The sequence below is a fragment of the Acomys minous genome (genome assembly GCF_964271855.1).
Source record: "Acomys minous genome assembly, chromosome: 12".
NCBI classification, from domain to species: Eukaryota; Metazoa; Chordata; class Mammalia; order Rodentia; family Muridae; genus Acomys; species Acomys minous.
In genome coordinates this window covers 58,532,789-58,558,799 of record NC_140493.1, presented here as the reverse complement: position 1 = coordinate 58,558,799, position 26,011 = coordinate 58,532,789, and the positions used below count along the sequence as shown (strand labels likewise).

General features: G+C 47.1%; 1 protein-coding gene across 2 annotated transcripts in view; it reads left to right on the top strand.

Moving 5' to 3' along the window:
* Positions 1 to 16,249, top strand: part of BAALC (BAALC binder of MAP3K1 and KLF4) — a 62,209-nt gene extending 45,960 nt beyond the window's left edge. The window contains exons 2-3 of one of the 2 annotated variants that reach the window (XM_084748718.1): positions 3,984 to 4,150; positions 14,053 to 16,249. In XM_084748718.1, coding sequence (XP_084604844.1) covers positions 3,984 to 4,150; positions 14,053 to 14,163 — 278 coding nt within the window. In that variant the 3' untranslated portion in view covers positions 14,164 to 16,249. The remainder of the gene's footprint in view (positions 1 to 3,983; positions 4,151 to 14,052) is intronic. The other variant, XM_084748719.1, reaches the window with a different exon arrangement.
* The last annotated feature ends 9,762 nt before the right edge of the window (positions 16,250 to 26,011 follow it).

Here is a 26,011-nt window from a genome sequence, read left to right as displayed (position 1 = left end):
TTTTTTTGAGACAGGGTCTCTCTGTGTAGCCTTGGCTGTCCTGGACTCATTTTGTAGACCAGGCTGGCCTCGAACTCACAGAGATCCACCTGCCTCTGCCTCCCGAGTGCTGGGATTAAAGGCGTGCGCCACCACCGCCCGGCTCAACGTCTCCTTCTTAATCAGTTCAATATCCTCGTCCATGGTATCGTTCAACCCAATTATAGCGAGGCTTCCCACTTCACCTGAGGTAATCCAGATACCCACCCCTGGGGCGTACGCAGAGATTTGTTTCCTTGGTGATTCTAAGTCCCACCAAATCGGCAATCCAGACTAACCCTTGCAAACATTCGTGTCCAAGTTTTTGTGGGGCTGCTGTCATTTCTCCTAGGTGTGTAGGTAGAACTGGCGTTACCAGGCCATGGGGACGCAGTGTCTGAGGGCCTGACTGAGGGAAGCCGCTGGACCACTTGCAGTCACAGTGGCGGTGTAGACGCTTCCTCATTCTCTGCATCCTCAACAACGCTTCTCCATCTTTTCTCTTCCTTTGTACTCATAGCCATCTTGGTGCGCAGTGGTAACTTCCTACGGCTTCCGATGCTCTTGGCCATGACATTATCTTCTTTGTGTGGCTGTCTATTTGGGTCCTCCACTCACACTCTGAGTCAGTTAATCCGTTTTCTGTTATTCTTTTTAGCAGTGATTTTTTTTTTCAAAAGTTCTCTCCTATCCTGTGGATTGTCTCTTCATTTTCTTCGTGGTCTCCTATATATTGATGATGTCCAATTATGGATTTTGTTGTTTTCATTTGTGCTTCCTGGTCATTTCTAAGGAACTACTCCCTGACCTACTATCATAAGTATTTGCCATTTATATTTTTAAAGAACATTTAACAATTTTTAGCTTTTACATTTAGATCTTCGGCTCCTCATGTTTTAACATCGTGTAGGCTGTGAGTTGGGGCTTCCTTCACCCATTCTTCTGCATGTAGATCTCTGGCACATTTGTTGAGAAATTATTTTTCCCTTTTGAATTACTTTGGTTTTTTTCCCCCCCAAAACCAATTGTCCATGAATGCAAGGGTTACTCAATATTGTTAGTATATTTAATAATAGTGCCACAAAAGGTCACACATCATTATTATGCATCATGTGTAACCTACAGTTATTCAATGGACTAAAGAAATGGCAGACAGACACTATCTTATTTAGTTCATTCTGGACTATAAGACAAATTCTCAGTAAGTGGTTGAGTAGTGATAATTTAATTTATGCCTCGATTCAGACACAATTACCACTGGGCATGCATTCTGGCTCTGTGCCCAGACAGGTCCTGATGAGCCAGGGTTCCAATCTGATGGAACTTCAGAGATTCTTCCCAAATGCATTGCCAGTGTCTTACACTTGGATTTTCTGTCACTGGGGGGTGGGGGTGGGGGGGGAGGGGACACTTGCAGACATTTCTTTCTGACTTTGGACGGACTTTCTGCTCTCCTTCACCGGGTCATCCTGGCTCTTGCCAGGTGCTCGTGTTAAGGAGCAGACTTGTTCTCCGCGTGGCTGCCAGCTGCCATGTTAAACTTCTACGTTCTGCCCTCCTGCCCAACGTCACTTCTAAAATAGCCAGAAGCTTTGGCAAGAAGCCACCGGTTGCAGTTTATCAAATGTTGGCACATCTGTTTCCCATCTTTTGGCAAATTTGGTAATTTGGTTTGTCTCCTGGGTGGGATGGAAGTTTTGTGGAGGATGTTAAAAAGGAGGTACTCTAGGGGCACACAGATTTTAAGGAGCTAGCAAATTTATCTTAGTTTATTATGTTTCCCTACAACTCACTGTGAGGAAGGAAAAACAAAGATGAACATATTGTCCACAGCCCTCAAAACCCAGCAAAAGCACTAAGCTGTTAGACAGAGCTGGGGATCTGTGGGTAGCTACATCTATGTGACAATCCTTTGCAGTCTGTAACACCCTCTGCCTCAGAACCTAGGGGGCTTTCAGAAATCTGCATTTTTGGGGGTCTCTACTGATCAGAAGTCAGGGCAAACAGAGGTGAGGATCTGCATTTTCAGACACCCTTAGAGGGTTTCCTATAGGCCAGAAATCGATTCCTGCCCACTGGGGAGCTTTCCTAGGAAGAAGCAATTGCTTGTATCCAAAGTGTCAAAAAAAAAAAAAAAAAAGCACAAATCTAGAATTGAATTTCAACTTCTACTCATTTAAAATAAGGGTTATCCTCCCACCCCGAGCCTTGAGTAGGGAGAGAGTGGTAAGCGATAGATGAACAGATGGGGCCCAGCATCCAGCACAATAGAGGGACCACTTCATTTACTGAGTGGAAATAATAGCTCCTAGTTCACAGGGCTATTATAAGGATTAAACAGGACAACACACACAAAGGCCCTAACGATGTCTGGCACAGACAGTGTGCATATTATTTATGGCCCAGCACCAGCTGTCTCTTCTTCATGCCCGTCTCATTAGCCATGTTGGTTACATTCTTGACTTATGAATCACACAAACAGCTAAGTGCTTAACAACTAGCCTACTGGGCCTGATGTATAAGCTGAGAAGTTCTGACAACGAGCTAAAACCAAGGCCATCCCAGGACCATTGCCAGACGTAACCTTTCTGGGGTGGTCAAGAGGTCATTCTAAAAGGCCAGTAACAAGCCCAGAGTTGCAGTTGTGTGGATTTAACTTGCATGTCTCAGCTCTAAAACATACCAAAGTTTGTGAATACAGAAAAGCACGAAGAAAAAAATAATCTCTCCTTCATTACCCAGGAGTATACCTATGCAAAAAGCTGGCTGGCCTCGTGTCAGCTAAGGCAGATGCCTCTGTATGGCGCAACCATATGGTGCATGGGTCCCGCGGGGCTCAGAAGACCCTGGCTGAGATGCAGAGCTCAGTGGGTGCCATCTTGAGATTCTTAGCCATTTTATCTTGAGTTTGAGTCTCAGCAGTGAAATGCAATGCCCCCCGCGTGCAGCACCCCGCAGTGAGCCGAGCCCCCGGTGGCCATCTAGCCGAGGCTGGAGGAGGATGGATGCCCTAGCTGGGTGCTCCCTCGTTCGTCCCTCGTTTGTCCCCATAACTCCTGTGGCATCTGGCCAGCTTTCCTCTGCTCACTTGGCAGGTCCCCTCCATGCTTCCTGGACCTTTTTCTCTTACAAATAAGGTGCTTTTTATAGTTCATGAATCCCCGTCTTGTCCTTCTCTGGCTCTTTAGTGAGGCTGTTTGTTTAAAGTTCTGTGGTTCTTGGCATTTGTTATGGGAGATACACTTGCTCAGTCCAGTCTCAGAGAAGGAAGAACAGTCTCTGTGTAACCTTCAAGGGTGTGGCCTTACTTCTAGGAACTTGTCCCAGGAGAACAGCTAAGGATAAAATTAGTAATAAAAAGGAGTGTTATCTCAGTGACATTTATTATTAGAAAGTGGGAACAAATATCCAAGTAGCGAGGACTGGATAAATGATGGCCAACGCGTCCAACCAGCTGACGTGTGAAAAAACAACATGGCCGAATGCTTAACAGTGTGGACAAGTTGTCATCAATGTATTAAATGAAAAATTCAAGCTACAAGTTTCTTTTCTTTTCTTTCTTTCTTTCTTTCTTTCTTTCTTTCTTTCTTTCTTTCTTTCTTTCTTTCTTTCTTCTGTGTGTGTGTGTGTGTGTGTGTGTTTTGTGACAGGGTTTCCTGTGTAGCCTTGGCTGGCTTGGACTTGCTTTGCAGACCAGGCTGGCTTTGAACTCACAGAGGTCCATCTGCTTCTACATCCTGAGTGCTAGGTTTAAAGGCATGAGCCCCCTACAAAACTATTTTGTTTAATCTAATTTTTTTTTTAAACACAAAAAACGCACGTATTCTTACAGGAAAAGGTAGCTTTACCGGGTAGAATTTCAAGTGACCTCCTGCTCTTGCTGCCTTTTCCTCCGCAGTCTTGGCATAGTTTATAACACCTGCTGTTTGCAAGCCTCTGGTGCCAGCCTCTCCTTGCCTCCCCAGGTGTCCTGGAAGATGGCCTGTCCTCTAATGCGGTGCTCCGATCTGCAGCTCCAGGTGGAATAGCCAACCCAGATAAGAAGATGAACTGTGGGACACAGTGTCCCAACTCCCAGAGCCTCAGCTCAGGGCCTCTGGCCCAGAAACAGAACGGCCTCTGGACCACAGAGGTAGGGTCGCAGCCACAGAATAGAGCGAACTGGGCCTGGAGAGCAGGGGTGGGGCGGGGCCTGGAGAGCAGGGGCGGGGCCACCAAGACTGCCTCCGGAAGGAGAACCTTGGGAATGCAGGTTTTCCATCTCTCCGTGTACAAAATGATTGCAAACCTCATTTTGATCCTTTCTTCATGAGCTGCTGGGTTTTTATTTCCCCTGTAGAAACGCGTCCTAGATATTGCCCTCCGATAAGTGTGTGTTCGCTTAGGTACAGCTTTGTCCAGGAGTCCCCTTGTCTTAGGCAGTGAAGCCCCTGGTAGGAAACAAACTCGCCATTTTACTCCACACTCTCCAACCAGCTGGTCAGCGCAAGGATCCCCAGGCATGATTCTTGTAAAACGTCATAACGGCATCACCCCAAACTCTTGCTGTGGAAAGAAGGCGGGCTGTGGTCACTGGACCTGGCTGGCATCTTTTCTTTCCAGAGCTATTTGTTTAGAGGTGCTCCTCCTGCTGCGCCTAGCTCCTCCCTGTGAGGCTGCAGCCAGAAGGAAAGCTCTGAGGAGGCCTGGGTCCTGTGCAGGGCTCTCCCTCCTCCTCAGTTCCTCCTCCCACCCCTCTCACCCCTGGCAGCCTGCTTCCTGAGGGCACAGCTTCCTACCCAGTGTTTGAGTTCTTGCTTTCACCGCTGAGTTGCCTTTAGTGGCTTTGATCAGAAAAATGGTTTCAAATTCAAAGTTGTGTTTTTGCTGAAAAATATTAATATTTAATATTAATAATCATTTTAATAAAATCAGTGGTTACTCCTAAACCAGCTATATACCCAAATAACCACGCAGAGATTCAAGGATCTATTTAATTAGCCTATAGCACAATGCTGAGCAATAATTACTCCATCCCAAACCTCCCCATGCAAGTACAGCTTCCTCCCATTCTGAGTTCCCACTTTGTACTTGCTTTAAATCATCTCCTAGGCCCGGTTCTTTTCTCTTAATGTTCCCTTGATGTCTTCTCCCCCTGCATCCCCCCCTTTCTTCCTGCTCTTTCTCCTCCCCTCACTGGACCAGGATGTCCCACCCTGTTCTCTGTCTTGCTCAGCATTGGCTAATTGCCTTTTATTGGCAACACAGAGAACAAGTGGTGACGTGTTTACACAAACTTGAGCCGGGAGATACTTAGAATAAACATCGCAATGCAATGCCAGGATTGAAAACAGACAGTGGGGTCGAGAGACCGGCATTTGAATGAACAAGGGTGGACTGTCCACAGTCCACAGGAACATTATGCCAACAGTTTTGCACTTATCAAGGTGCCGTTAGGCCGTCTAGGTTTTAAGTCCTCCCAAGAACATCCTGACAGCTTTACAGGCAAGGAAACTGAGGTTCACAAGCCAAGGTGTGTACAGTATGGCATGGGTGGGGGTACCATAAGCATTGTAACTTTACATTGAGCAAGGTGGATCATAGCATCATAACACAGGGCACGGGACATGGGCTCAGTTGCCAGAATGTTTTCCTAGCGACGCGAAACCTTGGACTCAAGCCCAGCCTGTGCAATCAGGATGCTAAGGAGATGGAGGTAGGAGAATCAAAAATTCAAAGTTATCCTCAGCTATATTTTTACAATGGTGAGAAAACAACATGTACACTTTGGATATCATGGTTCTAATTTCAAATTTGAATCCCTTCCTGCGTGCACAACATGCAGTACCACCTTCCTTCACGTGGAATTTTCACCTTGTGTTGGGTTTATTGGGATGTAAGCCATGATGTTAGCATTTTTCAGCAGTTGCCCTGTGTGTCACCACTAGGATGATGATTCTTCTCCAAGAGGCACCTTTGGAAAAGCATACAGCCTTGTCCAGATGCCTCTTGCAGTTTTCCGGTTCAGATTTACCAGAAAAATGTGTGGGTTAAAGGCAATCCTTTCTAGGCCTTGAGAGTTTCCTCATTAGTCCCTGTGAGCACCCTTAAGAGCCTCTGAGTGCTGTTCAGATGCCAAGGACCTCGCAGAGTGTGAAAGGCAGAGGCACCGTTTCCTCTGCGTGCGGGTTGCCATCAGGGTGAGAGCGAGAATCAGATGCTCTGATAAATAAGGTGGTTGCAGACTCGACTGGTGCTCTGAGGGTCCTGGGATGTCACTAGTAATTACTGTTAGCACAGGTGCCCCCTTCAAAGCTCAAATTCTTTTCTGAAGGGCGATAGGGCTTAATAAACAGTACCGGTGATGGTGAGGAACAGTATTTTGCGTTTTGAGCCCCTTCTACTCCCTATCCTATCAAACAAACCATATCCCTTCTCCTGCAGTTCCTTCCGGTCCCTGCTTTCTGCCTAGCATCAATAGGCACTAATTGGCAAAGCGACTGTACCGACAATGATCTTTCACAAACTGGGACTGAGTGTCTCAGGAGGGAGCTCTTTATGTGCCATGCTTTCCTTGGTAGTTTGGGTCCATACTGGCCTCACAGCACTTAAGAAGCCATTGGCTTGTTCTCTTGCTCCCAGCTCCCCACCGGTGCTCCCCAAACAACACAGGGGGAGCCTCCGCTGCTTCCTGTTCAGTAAGGTAAGTCCAGGACCTCGCAGCTGCCTCCAAGCACACTCTCTTCACGTTGCTATGCCATTAGATCTCACCTCCCCCATTAAAGTCAAAGAGACAAAACTCTCTCAAGGTCAGCTCAGCAGGCGCTTACCGCCAAGCATGAGTGTGATACCAGGGACCTCTGTAGTTACTAGAGACAGAAAACCGGTTCCTAGAAGTTACCCTCTGATCCACACAGGTACTATAAGGCACACATGAAGATGAACACACACACACACACACACACACACACACACACACACACACTCACTCACTCACTCACAGACTAAAACTTTCAACTGGGACTGGAGAGGTGGCTCAGCAGTTGCAAAGGACCCAGGTTCAGTTACCAGCACCCACATAGTGGCTCTGTCATGTTCTGAGCTTTGCTGTGCACTCGGGATTGAGTTAATTATCGCCAGGAAGATTTTTCACCAAATTGTGCTGTGCTTAAAATATGCCTAAAATAAGCTACTGAAGGTCAGACTCTGAGAGTTTGAACCAGCACCAGCTACTGAGTTGTATTGAACTAACTGTCTTCTTGCTTGGCTAGGGTGCTCACAGAGCACCCGTGCTCCCCCAGGCATCTGTTAATTCCAGTTCTGGAGGAATCTGATACCCTCTTCTGGTGTCTGCAGGGGCATACGTGTAGTGCACATACATACACATGAAATAGAAAAGTAAACCTAGGCTGGCGTGGTGTCACACACCTATAATCCCAGCACTCCGGGAGGCAGAGGCAGGAGGACCCTTGTGAGTTTGAGACCAGCCTAGACTACAAAGTGAGTCCAGGCCAGCCAGGGCTACATAGAGAAACCCTGTCTTGATAAACAAAACAAAACAAAGTAAGTCTAAGCAAAACAGAACAAAACCCCTCCAAGTCAGAGGTAAAAGTGTCCACATGAAGGCGGCTCTTGGCAGACAAAGCTCTGAGCCTGTGGCCAGCTGCCCGCAGAGCTTTAGTGTCTCCAGCTCTGCGCGTCCTCCAGTTGCTTTATTAATCTTGGCAAAGCGACCAGACGCTAAAGGAAATGTCCATTGTCTGGATTAATTCTCAGCTCAGGCACTTCCTCCAGAAGTGCCACCCCCAGTATCTAGCCAACAATGGTTGGCGATGTATGGCCCCAGTGTAGGAAGGATGGGTGAGACCGCACAGCCTTCAAAGGATAGGGTTAGCGTGGAATTTCTCTCAGACAGTGGTAATGTGAGGCGTATCGAGGAAGAGTTGCCAAAGCAGAGGAGTCTCCCTTAGGAAAACAGAAGCAAGATGCTGGGGGTGGGGTGGGGGGAGATGTGGGATGTGGGATGAAGGATGGGGGACAGGACGGGACAGGAAACAGGCTCATGCCTGGAAAAAGGGAAGAGACCTATTACAGCTGCCTGAGAGACTTCTGTAGAGCTTGACCTGCAGCAAAACCAGTTCAGTTAGAAGATGCTCAGGCCACAGCTCTCCTTATTCATTGTATTCTTTCCTTGGCATCCCAGTTGGCCTTAGGGTTAATGCACCTACTAGGTGCTAATAAGGATGTGCTGGTTGGGTGAGACAAGCCTAGCAGCTCACTGAGATTGAAAGGGGGCTTCCCCAGCACGGCTCTGTTCTGGTAACATCATCTCTCCCTGAGGCTCATGAGAAAAAAATCAGCCTCCACCTCAAGTGCTGGAACTGCAGGCAGGTGCCACCATACCCTGCTTTCCTTTTCTATCTGAAAGTCCATCTGTCTGTTTTACCATCGTTTATTAGAGGCCTGTTACATATCAGGCACTGAGTTGGATTCTATTGTGAACAAAATAGACCAGGACGCCATCTTCCTAAAGCTGAAAATCTACTTCAAACGTAGAAAGTTCAAACTGTGGTTAAAGGCTAGATACTAGACAGGAAGTGAAGGTTACTGAGAGAAAGAATAATAGAGTTCTATGACGCAGAGAAATTCCTGGAACATTCCATTAACAATTACTAAGCATGATTGTCCGTGAGAAGGCTCTGGAGACCACAGCCTGTTGTCAGGTGCTCTTCTCGACACTGTTTTTTTTTTAAGCCAACTTTGAAGCAAACTTTATTAAACATTAGCTAGGTCTGTGTCCGATTCCCAGAGAGTGGATGCCTTTCTCTACTCTTTAGTTTTGTTCTGTCTTTTGAAACATTACCTCACTAATCCATGCTTGCTCTGTGGCCTGGGCTGGATCTAAACTCTCTCAACTTTCCCCTTCATCCTCCCAGGTGCTGAGATTGTAAGTGTACACTGTCAAGTGTGGCTTAACAAAAAATTATATGTTGTTTATGTTTGTTTTGTTTTGAAGACAGGGTGAAGCGGGCTGACCCCACTTCTTTGGGATCCCCGGCCTTTGCCTCCCGAGTGCTGGTTTTAGAGGACTATGGCACACACATGCCCATTTAAAAAAAAAACCTATAATCATGTGTTGCTTTTTTTTCCTTTTTCTTTTTAGACAAGATTTCTCATAGTCAAATTTGTCTTCAGACTCTCTATGAAGCAGGGGCTGACCTGAATTTCTGAGCCTTCTGCCTTCACCCCCTAAATGCCGAAATCATAGTTGTGTGTAACCACATTTAGATTATGCATTACTTTTATATTTAAAAATACTAATACTACAAAAAAACCCCAACAAACCACAATTTCAGTCAGCTTTGCTTTCCTTTGTCATCTGTAAAGAACTATGGAAAGGTTTGTACAGTCCTCTGTTAGACACAGGCATATTTGTTGAGTCTAAGCTAAACCAGGAACATCTCTTTTTCCATTTGGGGTGAAACCGAGTAAAGGCTTCGCAGGCATCGCAGCAGTCTTGAGCCGAGGTTTCCAGGAAGCCTCCAACCTGCCCTCACCTCCGCATGGAATCCACTGGATCATTGACTTCTGAAGCCCCAAGAGAGACAAGTCCATCTGGGTTGGAGGCTGCCAGGGAGTTACTGCAGTCTATCTGGCTACCCTTGAGGATGGCAGCCAGCCAGAGACTCAAAGCTGTGACTCACGGGGTTCTAGACCTACAGAAATGAGAAGGAGACAAGAATAAAAAAAGCTGTCAGGATGGGTGAGAAACAGGAGGTGGCCCATTAATGAGAGTCAGTGGTGATGGAGGGCACAGAACAGGAACATTAGAGGTGAAGGAAGGGTTGAATTAACAGGTCATTGTGAAAGGAAAAGGTGCCAAATAGGTTTCTTTCCTCATCAAAGAAAACTGTGAGGTGTTTTTCTTAAAGCCAATAATTGCAATGCAGACACTTATTTTTCCTCATCATTAAAAGGGAAGGGGTGGCTGGATATCAGAAAGCTTTGGCTGTCTGGAACCCACATCAGAGGGAGGTCTGTCTCTCCTTACAAAGTGATCCTAAGGGATGAAGGGGCTTACCTCTTCTGTATGTCTCTGTAGTTTAATCCAAAGAGAGAAAAGTGACTTGATCTCAGAATTTCTACAGAAACTGTCTGACATCATTGTTTCCCTTTTTCCTCTCATTTGGGCTTCCAGTTTGCTTAAGACACTTTTATCGGCGCTGCTACAAAATATCTGATAAAAGCAATGTAGAAAAGGGAGCGCTAATTTGGGCACTAGGTTGGAGGAATTATTTCTGCTCCCAGCCCGAAGGATACAGCATGGGGGGGGGGGCAGGTCATATCCCTGTCCACAGTCTGGAAGCAGACAGGATGGAGGGATGGGCTCTAAAACTTTAAGCCCCTCCCACCCCCCAGTAACGGGCCTCCTCCCAGAAGGCTGCACTTCCTAAAAGTTAAAGAGTATTCTAGAACAGCACCACCAGCTGGGGAGCAAGGCTTTGAGCCTATAGGGAACATTTCACATTCCGGACAGATTGCAGTAGTCACCAACCTGGCTGCCCTCACAGGTGCGAAGGGGCGTTAACTTTTTGTGGAGCATCTGTAAACAGCCTCAGTGAATTATCTCAACAAACTTCTCCAAGGGAAACGTTTTTGCCACTTGAGAAGCTGACGTCTCATCCTTGACCGCTCTCTTGCCTCCCACTACATCTGAAGAAAGAGCTTCTCTCAGTCTGGTTTATTTCAAATACGGCCTCTGTCTTCCTATTCCCTGGTGACTTTCAAAGCTTTTATGTAACAACGACCTATGAAAGTCAGATAGAGCTGGCTTCACCATCACCCGGCCTTTCTTTGGGACACAGTCTCACTGTTTGGTTTGGTTTGGTTTTCTGAACAAGGCTGTGTGTGGGTAGCAGCTGTGTTGGTGGAGAAGTTCAATGTCACGTGGAGGATGGAGCAACTTCTTAAGATTGATGCTTTGAGAATGGATGGATAGGTAGATGATAGATTATCTACACATACACACACACACACACACACACACACATATGTTAAGAGATATGTAAATAGGTTAATAGGTAGGAAGATCATAGATGGTAAATGTGGGTAGGTAGGTGGGTGGTAAATAGATCAATAGAGGGATGATAAATAGAGATAGATAGATAGATAAATAGATAGATAGATAGATAGATAGACAGATAGATAATAGATAGGTAGATAGGTATATGATAACCAGACATGTGCAAAAAACTATGTTCTCTGCTTCTGGGGAAAAAAATAAACCCATAAAATCTGTCCTGGGTCTTGTGCTAGTTCAGGCTTGAAAGATCAGAATTAAGACAGAACTCTGAGCTGTACTGAAAACTGTTGTTAAAGCAAGGGTGCATCAGCTTGGCAGTGTTCTCATCCACCCTTCCACCTGTCTATTCACTATCCATCCGTCTGTCCATCTACTCCTTCATTCATTCACCCATCCATCCATCCATCCACCCATCCATCCATCCATCCACCCATCCATCCCCTCATTCATTCATTCACTCACTCACCCACTATCCATCCATCCGTCCATCCATCCACCAACCATCTGTCCACCCACCACCCACCCACCCACCCATCCACCCATCCACCATCCATCATCCATCCACCCATCATCCACCCACCCATCATCCACCCACCCACCCATCCACCCATCCACCCATCTACGCACCATCCATCCATTTATTCAGCCAAATTAAACTGGGGCCTTGCTCCATCTCACTACTACGCTAGGCACTGGGACATTACAAAGGAAATAATAAAGTTTTGGCTCTTAAAAATCAGTAGATAAGACTGAAGATGACAGGACTGAAGCTGTCGTTGAACCAATAAACTATTATCTTAAGTCTGGCTCGCTAGAAGCAGAGCCCAAGATGATGATTCTTCCTCAAAAAATTGGTTGTCGCCTGCATCATAGTGACGTAGTAGGTCAGGTCAGAGTTTCATGTTCAGCAAGTTTCAGATTCTGTTGAGCAGATGTACAACCTAGCTTTGGTTCTGTAGGAGCTGTGGAGTGTAGATGGTGTAGTATTTTTTTTTTTTTGAGACAGGGTTTCTCTGTGTAGTCTTGGCTGTCCTGGACCCGCTTTGTAGACCAGGCTGGCCTCGAACTCACAGTCATCCGCCTGTCTCTGCCTCCCAAGTGCTGGGATTATAGGCGTGCACCACCACGCCCGGCGATGGCATAGTATTTTTCTCTGATGCAAGAAGATAGAATTTTTGTAACCCTGGGAATAAGTTGAAACCTCTCTGACACTTCTACAGTAGTTGGCACTAATCAGGTGATTGATATATATATTTGCATATATATATATGCAAAACCAAAACCAAATGGAAAAAAGAGCTGATTGGTTAGCAGCCAGGACTCAGCAATGGAGAGCTGCATGCACCTTCTGAGAGGGGACCCAGAGGATGTCAGCAGCAGTCCCACAAACACATGGGTTTCATGTTATCTATTAGAGACCTACCTATCATTTCAAATGAACACAACAGAATGGTTTGTTTTGTCCGCTGCTGCAAGAATCCACCGTTGGATGCACTTCAGACGACCTGGTTGGTTTGTGTTGAGAAACCACGTGGAGTGAGAACGTAGGTGACTCTGCATATGGAGTCATGCCCAGAGCGGGGAGCGGGGAGCGGGGAGCGGGGAGCGGGGAGCGGGGAGCGGGGAGCGGGGAGCGGGGAGCGGGGAGCGGGGAGCGGGGAGCGGGGAGCGGGGAGCGGGGAGCGGGGAGCGGGGAGCGGCTCTGGTTGTTAAGCCACTCCCACAGGGTCTGGGACCACGTGTGTCAGGAAGCAGATGCGACCTGTGACCTGTCACCACTGTACATGATGCACATCAGGATGTGCCGTAGGATCAGCGCTGGTGGAAGGGAGAGGTGGAAGCAGGAGCCGGTGGGGGGATGGTAGATGTTAGACAGCCATTGGGAGCTCTAGGGAGGATGACTTGCCAGAGGTTGGCTCCCTTGGGCTAGCATGGTCTGGGGTTGTATCTCTTTCCTCCAACACTGGACGCCCTCTGACAGGGCACCTTAGATGAGGTGGCTCTCTGAGGCTGAGGTCGCCCCTGTAAGGGCAGCTAGGGGCTCTTTGCCGTCTGTCTCCTGTCTCCCCGGCTGCAGCTGGCCAGTGGATCCTCCCCAGAATGGGGGTCAGTGACATCAACCTGTGGACATGACCTGCAGGGTCATCTCATGATCACTGCCATTTGCAGTAATTAATTCTCCTCATTAAAGTTGTTTTCACTTTGTGAAAAATAGGGGCATGGGGCCATGTGGAAGAACCTACAGTTTAGTTAATGCTTTTGTATTTAAAGTTAATTATGGGCTTTTTGCATAGACCTTTCTTCATCTAAAACTACACAGTTCTGTGTCTTGAGGTTTCTCTTTATTTAATAACAGGTATCTTGCCAAGCATTTTACACGTGTTATCTTATTTAATGCTTACCAAAATCATATGAGATTGATAACATTACTTCCCATTTCACAGATAAGGAAATTCCATAACGGCAAAGCTGCCTGCCCCATTGAGCCTGCATATGAACAAAAAATCTAACTCCAAAGCTAAAAAAAAAAAAAAAAAAAAAAAAATTGGCCACCCTGCTAAGGCCGACTGTGAAGGTGTTCTCACCGCCCTTAACTCTCAGTTAATGTGTTCATTCACCTGTGTTTTATTAGCACATCTCATACCAGGCCCTGTGCTAGCTCAATATTAAAGGGTTAACAGAGAAACCTCCGAGAATACCCATGATGTATATATGAACGTATGTATGCATCAAGGCGCCACGTGTTACCTCCATTAATGTATGCAATTCTCATGCCTGTAGGGGGAGCATTGGAACTTTTAATTAAGGAAAACCTCTGAAGATGGCCTCATGAGGGGGAGTCCTCATAGGTCACTCCCCGGCCTTGTGCGTGTGTTATAATCATCTCAGAGAAGTTAACGCGAATTGGATGGACTTTGGATATTTGCCTGGAACTGAAATCACTGTTTTCAACTTTTTTTTTTTTTGGACAGGCTAAAAGGGATGCTAAGCGAATGTCGGCAAGAGAAGCCGCTATGAATGTTGCAGAGAGCGCCCGGCAGATGGACAGAAGTAAAAGAGCCGCAAAGAACTGCATCAACTAGCAGTGCCTGGAGACAGGCGCGGATGAACTTCTTTGTGGAGTCCAGTCAAAGGCTTCTGAAGACGTGGGCGTCACTTGCTGGTCACGGATGCCTCTGAGCATCTTGAGGGATGGCTTGACCAGACAACACACAGCCACCCAAGCTGTGGGGACCTTCCTTCTCAGCTTCCTGTTTATCACATACAGAAAATGTATTGAGAAGTCCTGACCTAGGTTCACAGGTTGCTAAAATGTGGTTTGTTTCCCCCCCTCTGCAGCTTCCGTGGCGCGGTCTGCTGTGGCCATGGTGAAATACGTGGGTCTGTGAATGACGCAGAAAGACAGGACTGGTGGAGTTCCTGGGGCAAAGGTCATGGGGCACACATTAGTGCAAAGCTTTCACGGTGTGTGGTTTCCAGCAAGGCCCCTGTTTCCTTCATTCTTTTTAAATACAGCCATCACAAAACTTACTGTGTTCATGTAAGAGGGTGGCTCTCACCATGCTCCAAAGCCAGTAATAGAAGAGACAGAGGAACAGAAAAACGCAGTGAGAGATAGATCAGTCCCAGCATCACATGGGACTCCACTAGTGCCTCCCAGAGGTGTGTGTGTGACACTCAGACCATGGAAAGGCCCGCCAGGCTGGCATGCAGACATTGGCGTCCAAACCAGAAGACCACATGTAATGTGGCCATGGCATCCAATTGGCAACTCCCTTTGGGACCTAGCCTCATGTTGCTGTTGTTTTTGTTTTGTTTTGTTGTTTTTGGGTTTTTTTGTTTGTTTGTTTCATAGCTTTCCAATATCTTTTTATCCTCGTTGCCTTTGTACCTCCTTTCAGGTCATTTGCAATTGTAATCAAAGACTGGACACCACTCACAGGAGGCAAGTGACCCAGGAACACACGGTGGCACACGTGATGCCCCCTTGGCCTTTCTGTATGCAGCCCTGAGGACTATGCTATTTTGGTATCTGCAAAGCAGTTAGTTTAGAAAGCCAGAACCTGGCTGATGTATACTCATGTTGACAGTAGACTGACAAGGCACTCTATTGGAAAACAGGCAGCCCAAACCGTAAAATGATGCTCCGATAGCAATCTTTTTCTAGTATTTTAAAACACATCTTCCTGCAAGGGATAACATGGCACGAGTTTGAAAGGGCTGTTAACGTGCTTGGGCTTAGGAAAGGCATGGTCCAAGTTGCATCAAACTGTACCAACAAACTCCATATCTAACCACAATAGTAGTCTGATGACGTGTTCGTATGACACAGTCCAAGAAAAGTAACCTAAGCAGATGCTCACTCCCTTCTCTGAGATTATTTCTCCAACTCAAGTAGAGCTGTAGACTGTATATTTATTAGTACTAAGCATGCACTGCCAATCACGTGCCAGCTATGGTAACAGATACAGAGGAATTTGGAATCTGGCCAGTCACGACTGTACCTTCTGACTCTGTGGGGGAGCCTGATACTCAGGAGACTGACGCAGGGCCTGTGGCACAGGACCAATTAGTTGCCTGGAATCTCACTTTTGGGTTAAAGGTAGCGCTCTGCCAATTGCAGATGTAAGTATTCACCCGACCACTGTCCAAGCCTTTGCCATACACACCACAGTTTCCCCCAGACCTCTCTCATGTTGATTCCTTGTCAAAGGGCTTTAGGGAACTTCATGTTCTGATGATTTAACTAATAAAACAAAAGCAAGCCCAGTGACTCCCGTGTCCTCAGTGGCATCGCTCGGCAGGAGGCCTGCCACGCAGTGGGCAGCGTCCGGTCCTGCGCGCTCAAGGGCTTGCTCTCCAGGGCATGTGTGCTGTGTCTCTTAACGGGCTGCTTCCCCAGACGATGCACTTTCCGCCGCGGGCTAAGGCCTGCCTCTCTTCCCAGCTCTGTTGTTTGCCTCAGCTCACTGGTGCACGTCGTCATGGGGTATACCATCTGGAAAAGTTGCGGGACGGAGGAAGGCCCTATGATCTGGCCACACCTTTGGAATTCTTTCATCTGGCCACTTTTAACAGCGTGCTTGAGACAGGAAAGGATTCTTGCTATCCTATTGGGATAACACTTTCCGTTTCAAAGTTTGTGTCAATAAAGTCATTAATTTCAAACACATGTGGGTGGTTATGGAGATACCGCCCTGGAACCGTCACTCTGTACGCACAGCTGTTTAGAATTTCTTTCTTTCTTTTTTTTTAAACAAAGGCGTTTTACATAAGTGATTCCTTCAAACAGCCTCATGAGTCAGGTGAATCAGGCAAGGAGAACGCAATTAGCTTCAACTGCAACTTGCGGAGGTATTATTGATAGTCTTCTCGGCCAGGAACTGGTGAACTGGGATGCCAGATAGGAAAGTCAAGGGATCAGTGCTTCCCCACCATTCCTGCGGCCTGTCAGCAAAGTGCAAATTCAGCCATCTAGAGGGGGAACTGCGTGCCCTGAAACTGAGCCAGACCCAAGCTTAAGAGGGCAAGGGAATCAGAGAGGGCTGCGATTAGAGAGCGCACCTTGTATGAGAAGGCATTCTGTGTTAAGGTCAGGAAGCAAGGTTTTATTTATTTATTTATTTATTTATTTATTTATTTATTTATTTAGGCTTTTCAAGACAGGGTCTCTCTGTATTAGTCTTGGCTGTCCTGGACTCGCTTTATAGACCAGGCTGGCCTCAAACTCACAGTGATCTGCCTGCCTCTGCCTCCCAAGTGCTGGGATTAAAGGCGGGCACCACCGCGCAGAAGCAAGTTTATAGTTAGAAGGCAGACACTGTGATAACTGCCGAGACCTAAGGAGCAGGCAGTGAGGGCCGCCTACATCTGCTGATGCCCTGCACTCATGAGATGGAAACTGGTCCTCCAGCTGCCCATCTGCACAGTGCTACGCACAATCAGACCCATTTGTCCTGGTCAGAGACCTGCCAGCCTCCATCTGTGGCCATTCCCCTGGAAGGTCTCTGTCCCTGACACCAAGTTTGCTGGAGTTGATGTCTGCATGAGCTAGAACCGGTGCCTCCGGATGGAGAGGGCCCTACCACCCATGTGACTTACACGTAGTAACTACATTTGTCACCAGCCTGAGGTGCATGACTCTGCAATACCTATTCCGAATTCTCGAAATTTGTGTCCCCAAATATCCGGCTTTCTTGTTCTTTTAAGGATCATTAAAATACAGATTGTCCCTTAATCATTTCCACAGAAATAGCTCATTTTAGGAGATTTTTCCAAGGAGGTAAATTGCAAATATGGTACAATATTTATTAAAAAGCTTCAGTGTGCCAGAAATTGGAAATTATTGCATTTGTTTGTTTGTTTGTTTGTTTACTGCTTGCTTGTTTGTTCTCCACAAGGGCAGGGATCATGTCTCTTTCCAATTTCTAGCACATTGAAGCCTTTCAATAAATACAGACTGCATTTTCATTGTATTCACCCCCAGCCTTCTCAGATCCCTTTTCAACCCCCACTGACCTCTCTTCACTGCTGTCCTCCTCTCAGTTTCGTGTTGAAGCGTTCCTCTAGTGAGACTGTTTGACAGCTTCCCCAGCCCCGACTCTGGCGATAAGCATAGAAAAGCCGGCTTCCCTGGCCTTTGTATCCTACCCTCGGGAGGAAAAAGAGTCAGCGTTTCCACTTGGAACAGTTTCCAAAGTGCCTTTAGCTCCAAATAATCCTTACGCCAAAGTGACATCTCTAGGGTTGCATATTCTATGACTCTACGGTGGCAATTTGGCTAATTTATTTATTTATTTTTAAAGATTTATTTATTTATTAAGTATAACAGTGTTTTGCTTGCACATACACCTGCACACCAGAAGAGGGCACCAGATCTCATTATTAATGGTTGTGAGCCACCATGTGGTTGCTGGGAATTGAACTCAGAACCTTTTGAAGAACAGGCAGTGTTCTTAACCTCAGAGCCATCTCTCTAGCTCCCGGCTAACTTATTAAAATAGGAAAGGTATATACTCTCTCAACAATCCCATTTTGAGCTATATGTGTCATGGACTGAACTTTATACCCTTTAAACTTATAGGCTGAAGTCCTAAATCCGTGTGTACAGAACGTGGTTGTATTTGGAGATGGGTGTTTAAAGTGGCAGCTAAGACACTGTGAGGTCATCCGGGTGGCCCTAATCTAATGTCACCTGCGTGCTCTCAGTTATGAGAAGAGCAATGTCTGTTAAGTCTCCAGAGCTATGGGACTTTGTGAAGGCAGCCCTAGCACACTGGTATAACACTCTAGAAAAATACAACACTCTAGAAAAATACTTGAATATTTTTGTAAATTGGGTGCGTGGGCCACTGCTCAGCCTTCTGAAACTTGCCTCCCAAGGAACAAGAGTAACGGGACAAGGGACCACAGTTCCACAGGGGACACTACTACATCTACCTCCCGTTACCCCTCTAAGTGCTCCCCAGTGATCTTTCTGGGCCACCTGCCTTCCTTGGCTGGAGAACTTCCTCTTACCCTGTCCAGGGCATGAATTTTCAGGACATTGGTGCTATTGATGCTTACTCACTTCCTTCCCTCATCCTAGCATCCTCCACTGAATGCCTGCTTCCGGAAGTCCCCCAACTTTGGGTAGGCAATATAAGATCTGTGCTTTATACGAGCTCCTAGAAGTTTCCTAATGTGTCCACTCCAATTACCCAGCAGGCAGCTAGTTTAGTAACATACCCCCTCATTGAGTGCTTCTCAGGTTAGTCTCCAGGGTAGGTGCACTATGGTAGTCATGGGTACAAATATGAATGCCATCCTTTTTCCGGTCTGTTTTTTATTACCACACCTAAACACCATATATTTTAAAAAAGACTTGGTTTTACCTCTACTTTCTCCCAAGAATGTTTAGAACATCAGAAAAGTTCTCAGTTTTTAGTGTGCAGCTCTTGGTTCCCTTGTCTCTCTAAATGGTCTGTGAAGACGGTACCACAACAAATTGATTTTGTGGTGAAAAACCAAGCAGGCAAATGTTCTGTTTTACCCCCGAGATGTAAGAAATGTCTTGGAAAGAAATGCCTCCAAAGATACCTTGGCAGAAGTCACTAGCTACAATGAGTTCATAAGGCAGGCAGGTAGCAGAAATACATCTGCAGAACATTAGAAGGAATAAGAGCTGAGAAGAAAAGCATGTTGTGTTTAAGAGCACTCGATGTTAAAACAAGACAAAACAGCAGCAACGACAACAGACATCCACGTGCTAAGATAAACAGCCGTGCGGGAATTCTGCAATCCATGCTACAGCTGGGAGCTGGACCAGATGGATGACTGGTAATATTGGGCAGCTGCTTATACCTGGCTTTGACAAACGTATTTGCTCTTTGAACCTTCTTGTGCCCCGGCAGCCACTTCACTTGAAACTGGGACCCACATACTATCTCCTAGGGAGACCCCACAGCAAGCATGGGCAAGACAGGAGTCCAGAGAAAACACACCAGCCTGGGAGACGTCGAGACCAAGCTTCCGTCTCCCCAGAGAAGGGAGTGTTTGCACCGGTGGACCCAATTTAGGCTCTTAAAGCAAACACTTTAGTTGCCATGTTTGTCCAGCGTGTGATGACCAGTTTAAATTCTGGTTAGTAGCTTGTCTGGACTGTCAGCAAGGCCGTGCACTGCTATTGAGCGGTTGGGGCGCCCTGGGTCTGTTTCATTGTTTTCCACTCCCCTCTCCAACTTCTAGACGGCTGACATCTTCCTCTCCAGGGCCAGCAATACTTTGTAATCGCCAAGTTCGACAATGTGCCCGACTCCCCGTCTTTGCTTGGCCTCTCTGCTTCAGTTTCTTGTCTTCATAAGCTCCTTGGGTCACTCTAACTTTCCTGAATCTGTCACTTGCCCCCCCCACCCCCCCTGCCTACCCTATTAGCACCTGTTCCTGAAGTGTCAATAGTCCTTGAGAATTCCTTTTCAGCCTTCCCTCCTTAGATTCTACCCAGGTTTAATTTATTTTTACTTTGTTTAGTTTTTTTTTGCCTCTGAACAGTTTCATCTGCTCCCAGGGCCTGAGTGATTTATACCCCAAGTCCTCTGTACCTGAAGCTCCTGGGCCATGTATCTGGGCGACTGGTGGACGCATTCACTTGCGTGGCCTGTGGGTCAGGAAAGCCTGAAGGCCTGAGCACTAAGCGAGGCTGTAGCTCCTATCCTCCCCTGCATCCAACTCCCACACCGCCTAACACTGAGTAGTAACTCACTGCTGATTGCTCCTACAGCCAGCATCCCACAACCAGGGGATACAGCACCAGAAGGGAGGCATGCTTAATTATCTGGGGAAATGTTGGAAGGCAAAACAAGCAGACCCCAGGGACTCCGCCGCCCAGACAGCCTGCCCTAATCGCTAAGGCTGGGTCAGTGAGAGACTTTGCCCCTGAAAAGCAAGAGATGGCTCAGCAGCTGAGAGCACTGGCTAACTCTTCCAGATGTGCTTCCAGATGACCTGGGTTTGCTTTCAAGCACTGAAAAGGCAGCTCATAGCTGCCTGCAAACTCCATTTCCATCAGAGCCAACATCCTCCTCCGGCCTTTGAGGGCACCAGGTAGACAGGCATACTTGCAGGCAAAACATCTGTACACATAAAAATAAATAAATAAATAATGTTTTTTTTTAAAGGGAGATGGCTCCTATGGAATAATCCCAATGTTGGACTCTCTCCCTCCCTCCCTCCCTCTCTCTCTCTCTCTCTCTCTCTCTCTCTCTCTCTCTCTCTCTCCCTCCCTCTCACCTATGTGCAGTCACAAAACAAGATTGCCCTTTCTGATCTAACTATCCCATTGCCCTTTCTGTAACATCACCCTACAGTTTTGTTTGCTTTTTATATTTTATTTAATTATCTAAAGGCTATCTCCTTCTCTTCTAATAGACAAAGCAACTATTGGATGGCCTGCAATGCAGAGGGGTAGCCAGAGGGCCTGTGAAAACAGATACAACCCAGGCTTCACCTGCAGAGGGCAAATCGGAGCTTGAAGTCTCCCAGCTGTGTGTCCCGGGGCACACACATGACGGAGCCCGCTGAGACTCACTTCCTTCAGAGAAGCGACACCATCTTTTGGCGGGTGTATTGCGAGGATTACGTGAGATGACACATGTAGATAATGTGCCTTCTGCCACAGGATAACTATTGCTTTGCATGTCAGGCATCACTCTGGGTGCCTTGCACTCTGCCTCTGATTCATCAAACAGCCCTGCTGTAGGAAGCCTTACCAACCCCACTTAGCATAGGAGAAACAAACCAAAAGACTCACAGCCACACGGCGAGGAAGCTGCAGAGCTGGGATTTGAATCCATGTCTGCCTGTCTAAAAACAAACAAACAAACAAACAAAAAACCCATGGTCTGCCGGCTGGGCTCAGTCAAGGTCTGTTGCCTATCTGTCTTGGGGAAAGGCAGGTGACATCACAGCAATTCGAGCTTCCAAGGGCCAATTAGGGATAAAGCATAGTACCTATATCCAAGCCTGCAGAATCTCACCTTTCTTTCTCTGGACTCTCCTCGGCAAGAGGGCTCAGGAGTCCTCTGAGCTGTGCGCACAGGGGTGGTGTTAGTCCTCGGATGGTGATACTAATAAATTTGGGAGGGCGCCTAAGGTACACTGTGGAGCCGTCACCATAGGCCTTCTACAGTTCCAGAGTGAGGGGAAGCCAAAGCTAGGTGGGTTCCAAGGCAAAATGAAAACTACATAGAAGGCTGAGGCAGGAGGATCACTTGGAGTTTTCAAAACCAGCTTGAACAACATGAGACTTTATCTCAGCCAAACAAGCCACCGTGAGGGTGTCTTGAATAGGCCCTGGGGTTTGGCAGACGCTCACCACAGACCTTGTGGCCGTGTGTGAATTGTTTTAGGGCTCTGTATTCCCGTTTGCCTGTGATTGCAGTGGGTCTCACGGTCCCTCCTCGTTCGGGGAGGACTTAGTAAGGATACAGGCAAAATACTTAGCACTGTTTCTTAGCACATGGCGATAAACACAAGACTTTGCTGAACTTAACTTAGTCACAGATGTTCCAGCTCTCCAGGGAAAATGTACAGAAAGCTGCCTCTTTGTTTCCGAGGACCACAAAAAGTACCAATTTTCAAGACAAGTGCTTCCTCCTCAGTACAGAGCTAGCTCAGGCATCCCTGGGGTGGGAAAATAAGCATCCTCCCTAAGGCTCACGGACTCAGCTCTGGCCAGAAGCACAGGCTCAGGACGGCCTTGATACAGGAAGGTTTCTAGTTGGTTTTGGGCGCTGGAGGGTACTTTCCCCCAGTTGCTAACGAGAAAGCGAGACACTGTTTTAGAAAGAATCACCTGTGAGGTGTCGCAGAGCAATGCACTGAGGTTTTTTGTCATGTTCCTTTGCACCAATGAATTGCTCAGAACTTGGCATCAAATACCAACGCTGTTCTCCAACAGAGCAGAAGAGCCGGTCTCAGTCACGTGACATCAGCAAGGCCCACCGAGGAGGATTCCAGTAAGATGGAAGAATGCGGATATTCAAAGCAAACACTTCAGTGGGCATGGAACACTAACTCCCTCAAAGAAAAGAACCTCCCATAAGAGCCCTGGCATCCCTTCGGGGGCAGCATGGGGGATAAGTCTCCCACTAGTTCATAAGCAAAACCAAGGCTCATCTTTGAGACACAGAAAAACTCGGAACAAAGGTGGCAAGATGGATGGGCTCTGGGGACCTTATCTTTCCAAAGATACCTTACCACACTGGCTAGCCTCAGGCCAAGGGCCTGGCATGCACGTGGATCTGGGCTCAGCTCCCAGCTTAGCTGCATTTACACACAGGTGTCATGGAGCTTTTTCTCTAACTGTTCCTTTAAGATGTAATCTAGAGCTCTCTGGCAGCCATGACTTCCGGGAGAGTGAGCACAGCAAAGGATCTTCGTCATCTCCTACCCACTCTCCTCTGTCAGCCTTCGCTAAGGCATCCTAAATGGAGGTGAGTGGAAAACCATCGCCGTGGACACACTTGGGCTTTAAAGATGAGCTCTAGAAGAAGAAAAGAGTCTCCCCGACACCTCCAGCACGCTGGGACCCTCTTAGGCAACAGAAAACCACATTCTCTCTGAAGGTTGCAAATGTCTCCATTCAGAAACATGGAAGCTGCCAAGGGAAAAGACGGGGTGTGGTGGGGTGTTCCTCTGAGAACAGAGAGATAGGATCTCGCTCTGCCACTTTCATTCTCTGAGCCTCATACAGAACTGGAAACACTCAGTGTGCACGAACTGTCTTAGTTAGGGTCGCTACTGCTGTGACAAAACACCATGACCAAAAGCAGCCCGGGGGAGGGGAGGGCTTACTTATTTCAGCCTAGAATTCTGAGATCTCTTCATTCAAAGGACGTCAGGGGAGGAATCTGGAGGCAGGAACTGCAGCAGAAGCCACGCCGAGGAAGGTTGCTTACTGGCTTGTTACCCCATGCCTTGCTCAGCCTGCTTTCTTATACAGCTTTTGACTGCCTGCCCTGGGGTGGCACCACCCCCACCGGCTGGGCCCATCTACAGCGAGCATTAATCAAGAAAATCCCCGCAGACAGTCTGGGTGGAGGCGTCGTTGCATAACGCTGGGAGTCAGAGGCAAGCAGATCTCTGTGAGTTCAAGGCCAGCCTGGTCTACAAACGAAGTCTAGGACAGCCAAGGACTGCTACACAGGGAAACTCCATCTTGAAAAACCTAAAAACAACACAAAACGAAAACCTTTTTAAAAAAAAATTCTCTTAACCAAGTGCACCCCACACGCACACGCACACACCTTGAATGCCCTGCTTCTGTTTCTACATGGTGCTTGTGGAACCGAAGGCTCTGTGTTACAGGCATGTCGAAGGCTCTGTATTACAGGCGTGTTTGCGGCCATCTTATCGAGTGGTCAGTCGGCCTCGCCTATCACAAATTGTGTAAGAAAGCCATGTCACATAGGAAACACCATATTGAAAATTCTGTATGTTCAACAAATGCTTATTAAATTGAAGATACTTCTGAGGCACACAGCATTGATGGAATTTATGGCCTAAGTGCTTACTTTGGACTCTACCAACCCACGTGTTCACTAACCACGTGCTCACTGGGTGTTTCCGGGACTGGGGACATAGAGCAGACTTGCATGGCGTTCAGCAGAAAGCCAAACATGAGCACAATCCTTTCTCCCCCAAACCCAGTTAACCTAAGAAGGGCTCAAGAGAGCGTAACTCATTGAGTGCGTCCTAAGTGCCACGTGGTGTACACTCACTGCGTCACAGACTCGGACTTGTGAGGTTGTAGTCGTCACATTATAATGGGAAACGTGGCTTGTCACATGCCTTGAATAACGTCCTACAGACTACTTGGGGATCGTGAAGTCTCAGATTCCTAGACTGCAATCCGGGAGCACTTGAGGGCTGCAGGTCATCTGTCCTCGGCGGTGCAGCTGCATCGCAGGAGGCTTAAGTACCAAGGAGCCAGTGACATTTGGCCTACGAGAGAGGAGATACAGCATCCTAGAGAGGCAGAGTGAGGTAGAAAGACAAGAAGAAACTGCCCTTTTTTTTTTTTCATCAAGACAAGATTTCTTTGGGTAGCCTTGGCTGTCCTAGACTTATTTTGTAGACCAGGCTGGCCTCGAACTCACAGAAACATACCTGCCTCAACCTCCCAAGTGCTGAGACTGAAGACCGGTGTCAACCCTCCCTTCTAGACTAAACTTCCACTCAGACATCTCTCTTGAGCAGCCAAGTGCAATGAGACCGCAAGCGCAGGGTGAGGAGCAGGGAGCAGAGTCCAGGGATCCACCACGCGAGGACTTTCAAGAAACTGGGAAGAAAAAAAAAAAAGAAAGCTAAACAGTCTCAGATGCTGTGGGAAGACTATGAAGCCAGCTTTCTTCAAATAAAACAAAACTCCTGCCGTAAAACAGAATCACATCATATGATGGGAGAAAGTTTACGAAGTTGGCACCGAGATGCTAAAAAATAGAGCTTATCTCTCAGTGTTTTGCTATCTTCTTCCCCGGCCCCGCCCCCACTTGTAAAATCCACTAAACATTGTGTTTCCCACGGCAAAGAAAGAAAAGCAACAGCTGGGTGGGGCTCACTGAGTTTAACTGGAAAAGGGATGAGGACAGAGCTTATTCTTGGCTGCTGCTGGCATTAGACAGAGTTACAAAAATGTAACAAAATTCGCCGGAGTTCTGTTAACTCAAGTTATTCTACAGTCTTTGCTTTTTCCACCAAAGGAAAGGTCTACTGAGCTTTCCCAAGGTTCCTAAGCTGCTCACTAGCCTCCCGGAAGTGCCACAGTGGCAGGGTAACGCATTTGGACTTCCGTCCGCACCTATCCGCTTTGACATCTGTGAGCTGTGCATTCACAGGGTGAACCAATGGTTCTTAGAGCCTCGTGCAGGGGCAGGAAGCGTTGAGTGGCTCCAGAGCCACGCAGTGAACGGAAGAACAGCTTGGTGCTGCCAAGATCCTGCACAAAGCACATCTCTATAGCAAAGCCCCTGTGACCTTTACAGTAAGAATAAGTGCATCGGGATGGTGGTGCCAGACGCCTTTAATACCAGAACTCTAGAGGCAAACAAACAAACAAACAAAAAACCTTTGAAAAATAGACATATTGGGGCTGGAGAGATGGATCAGTGGTTAAGACCACTGGCTGCTCTTTCAAAGGACCCAGGTTCAATTCCCAGAACCCCATGGCAGCTTACAACTGTCTGTAACTCCTGTTCCAGGGGATCAGACCCCTTCACACAGGCATGCAAAACATCAATGTACATAAAATAAAAATCAGCAAAATTTAAAAATAGATATCTTTCAAAATATTCACAGTCCAATTCATTTGTAGACTTTCATGATAGCTCATGTATTACAAATATTTACTTTTTCAGATGCTTGGGTTTTTTGCCCTTTTGTCTTAGTTTATGT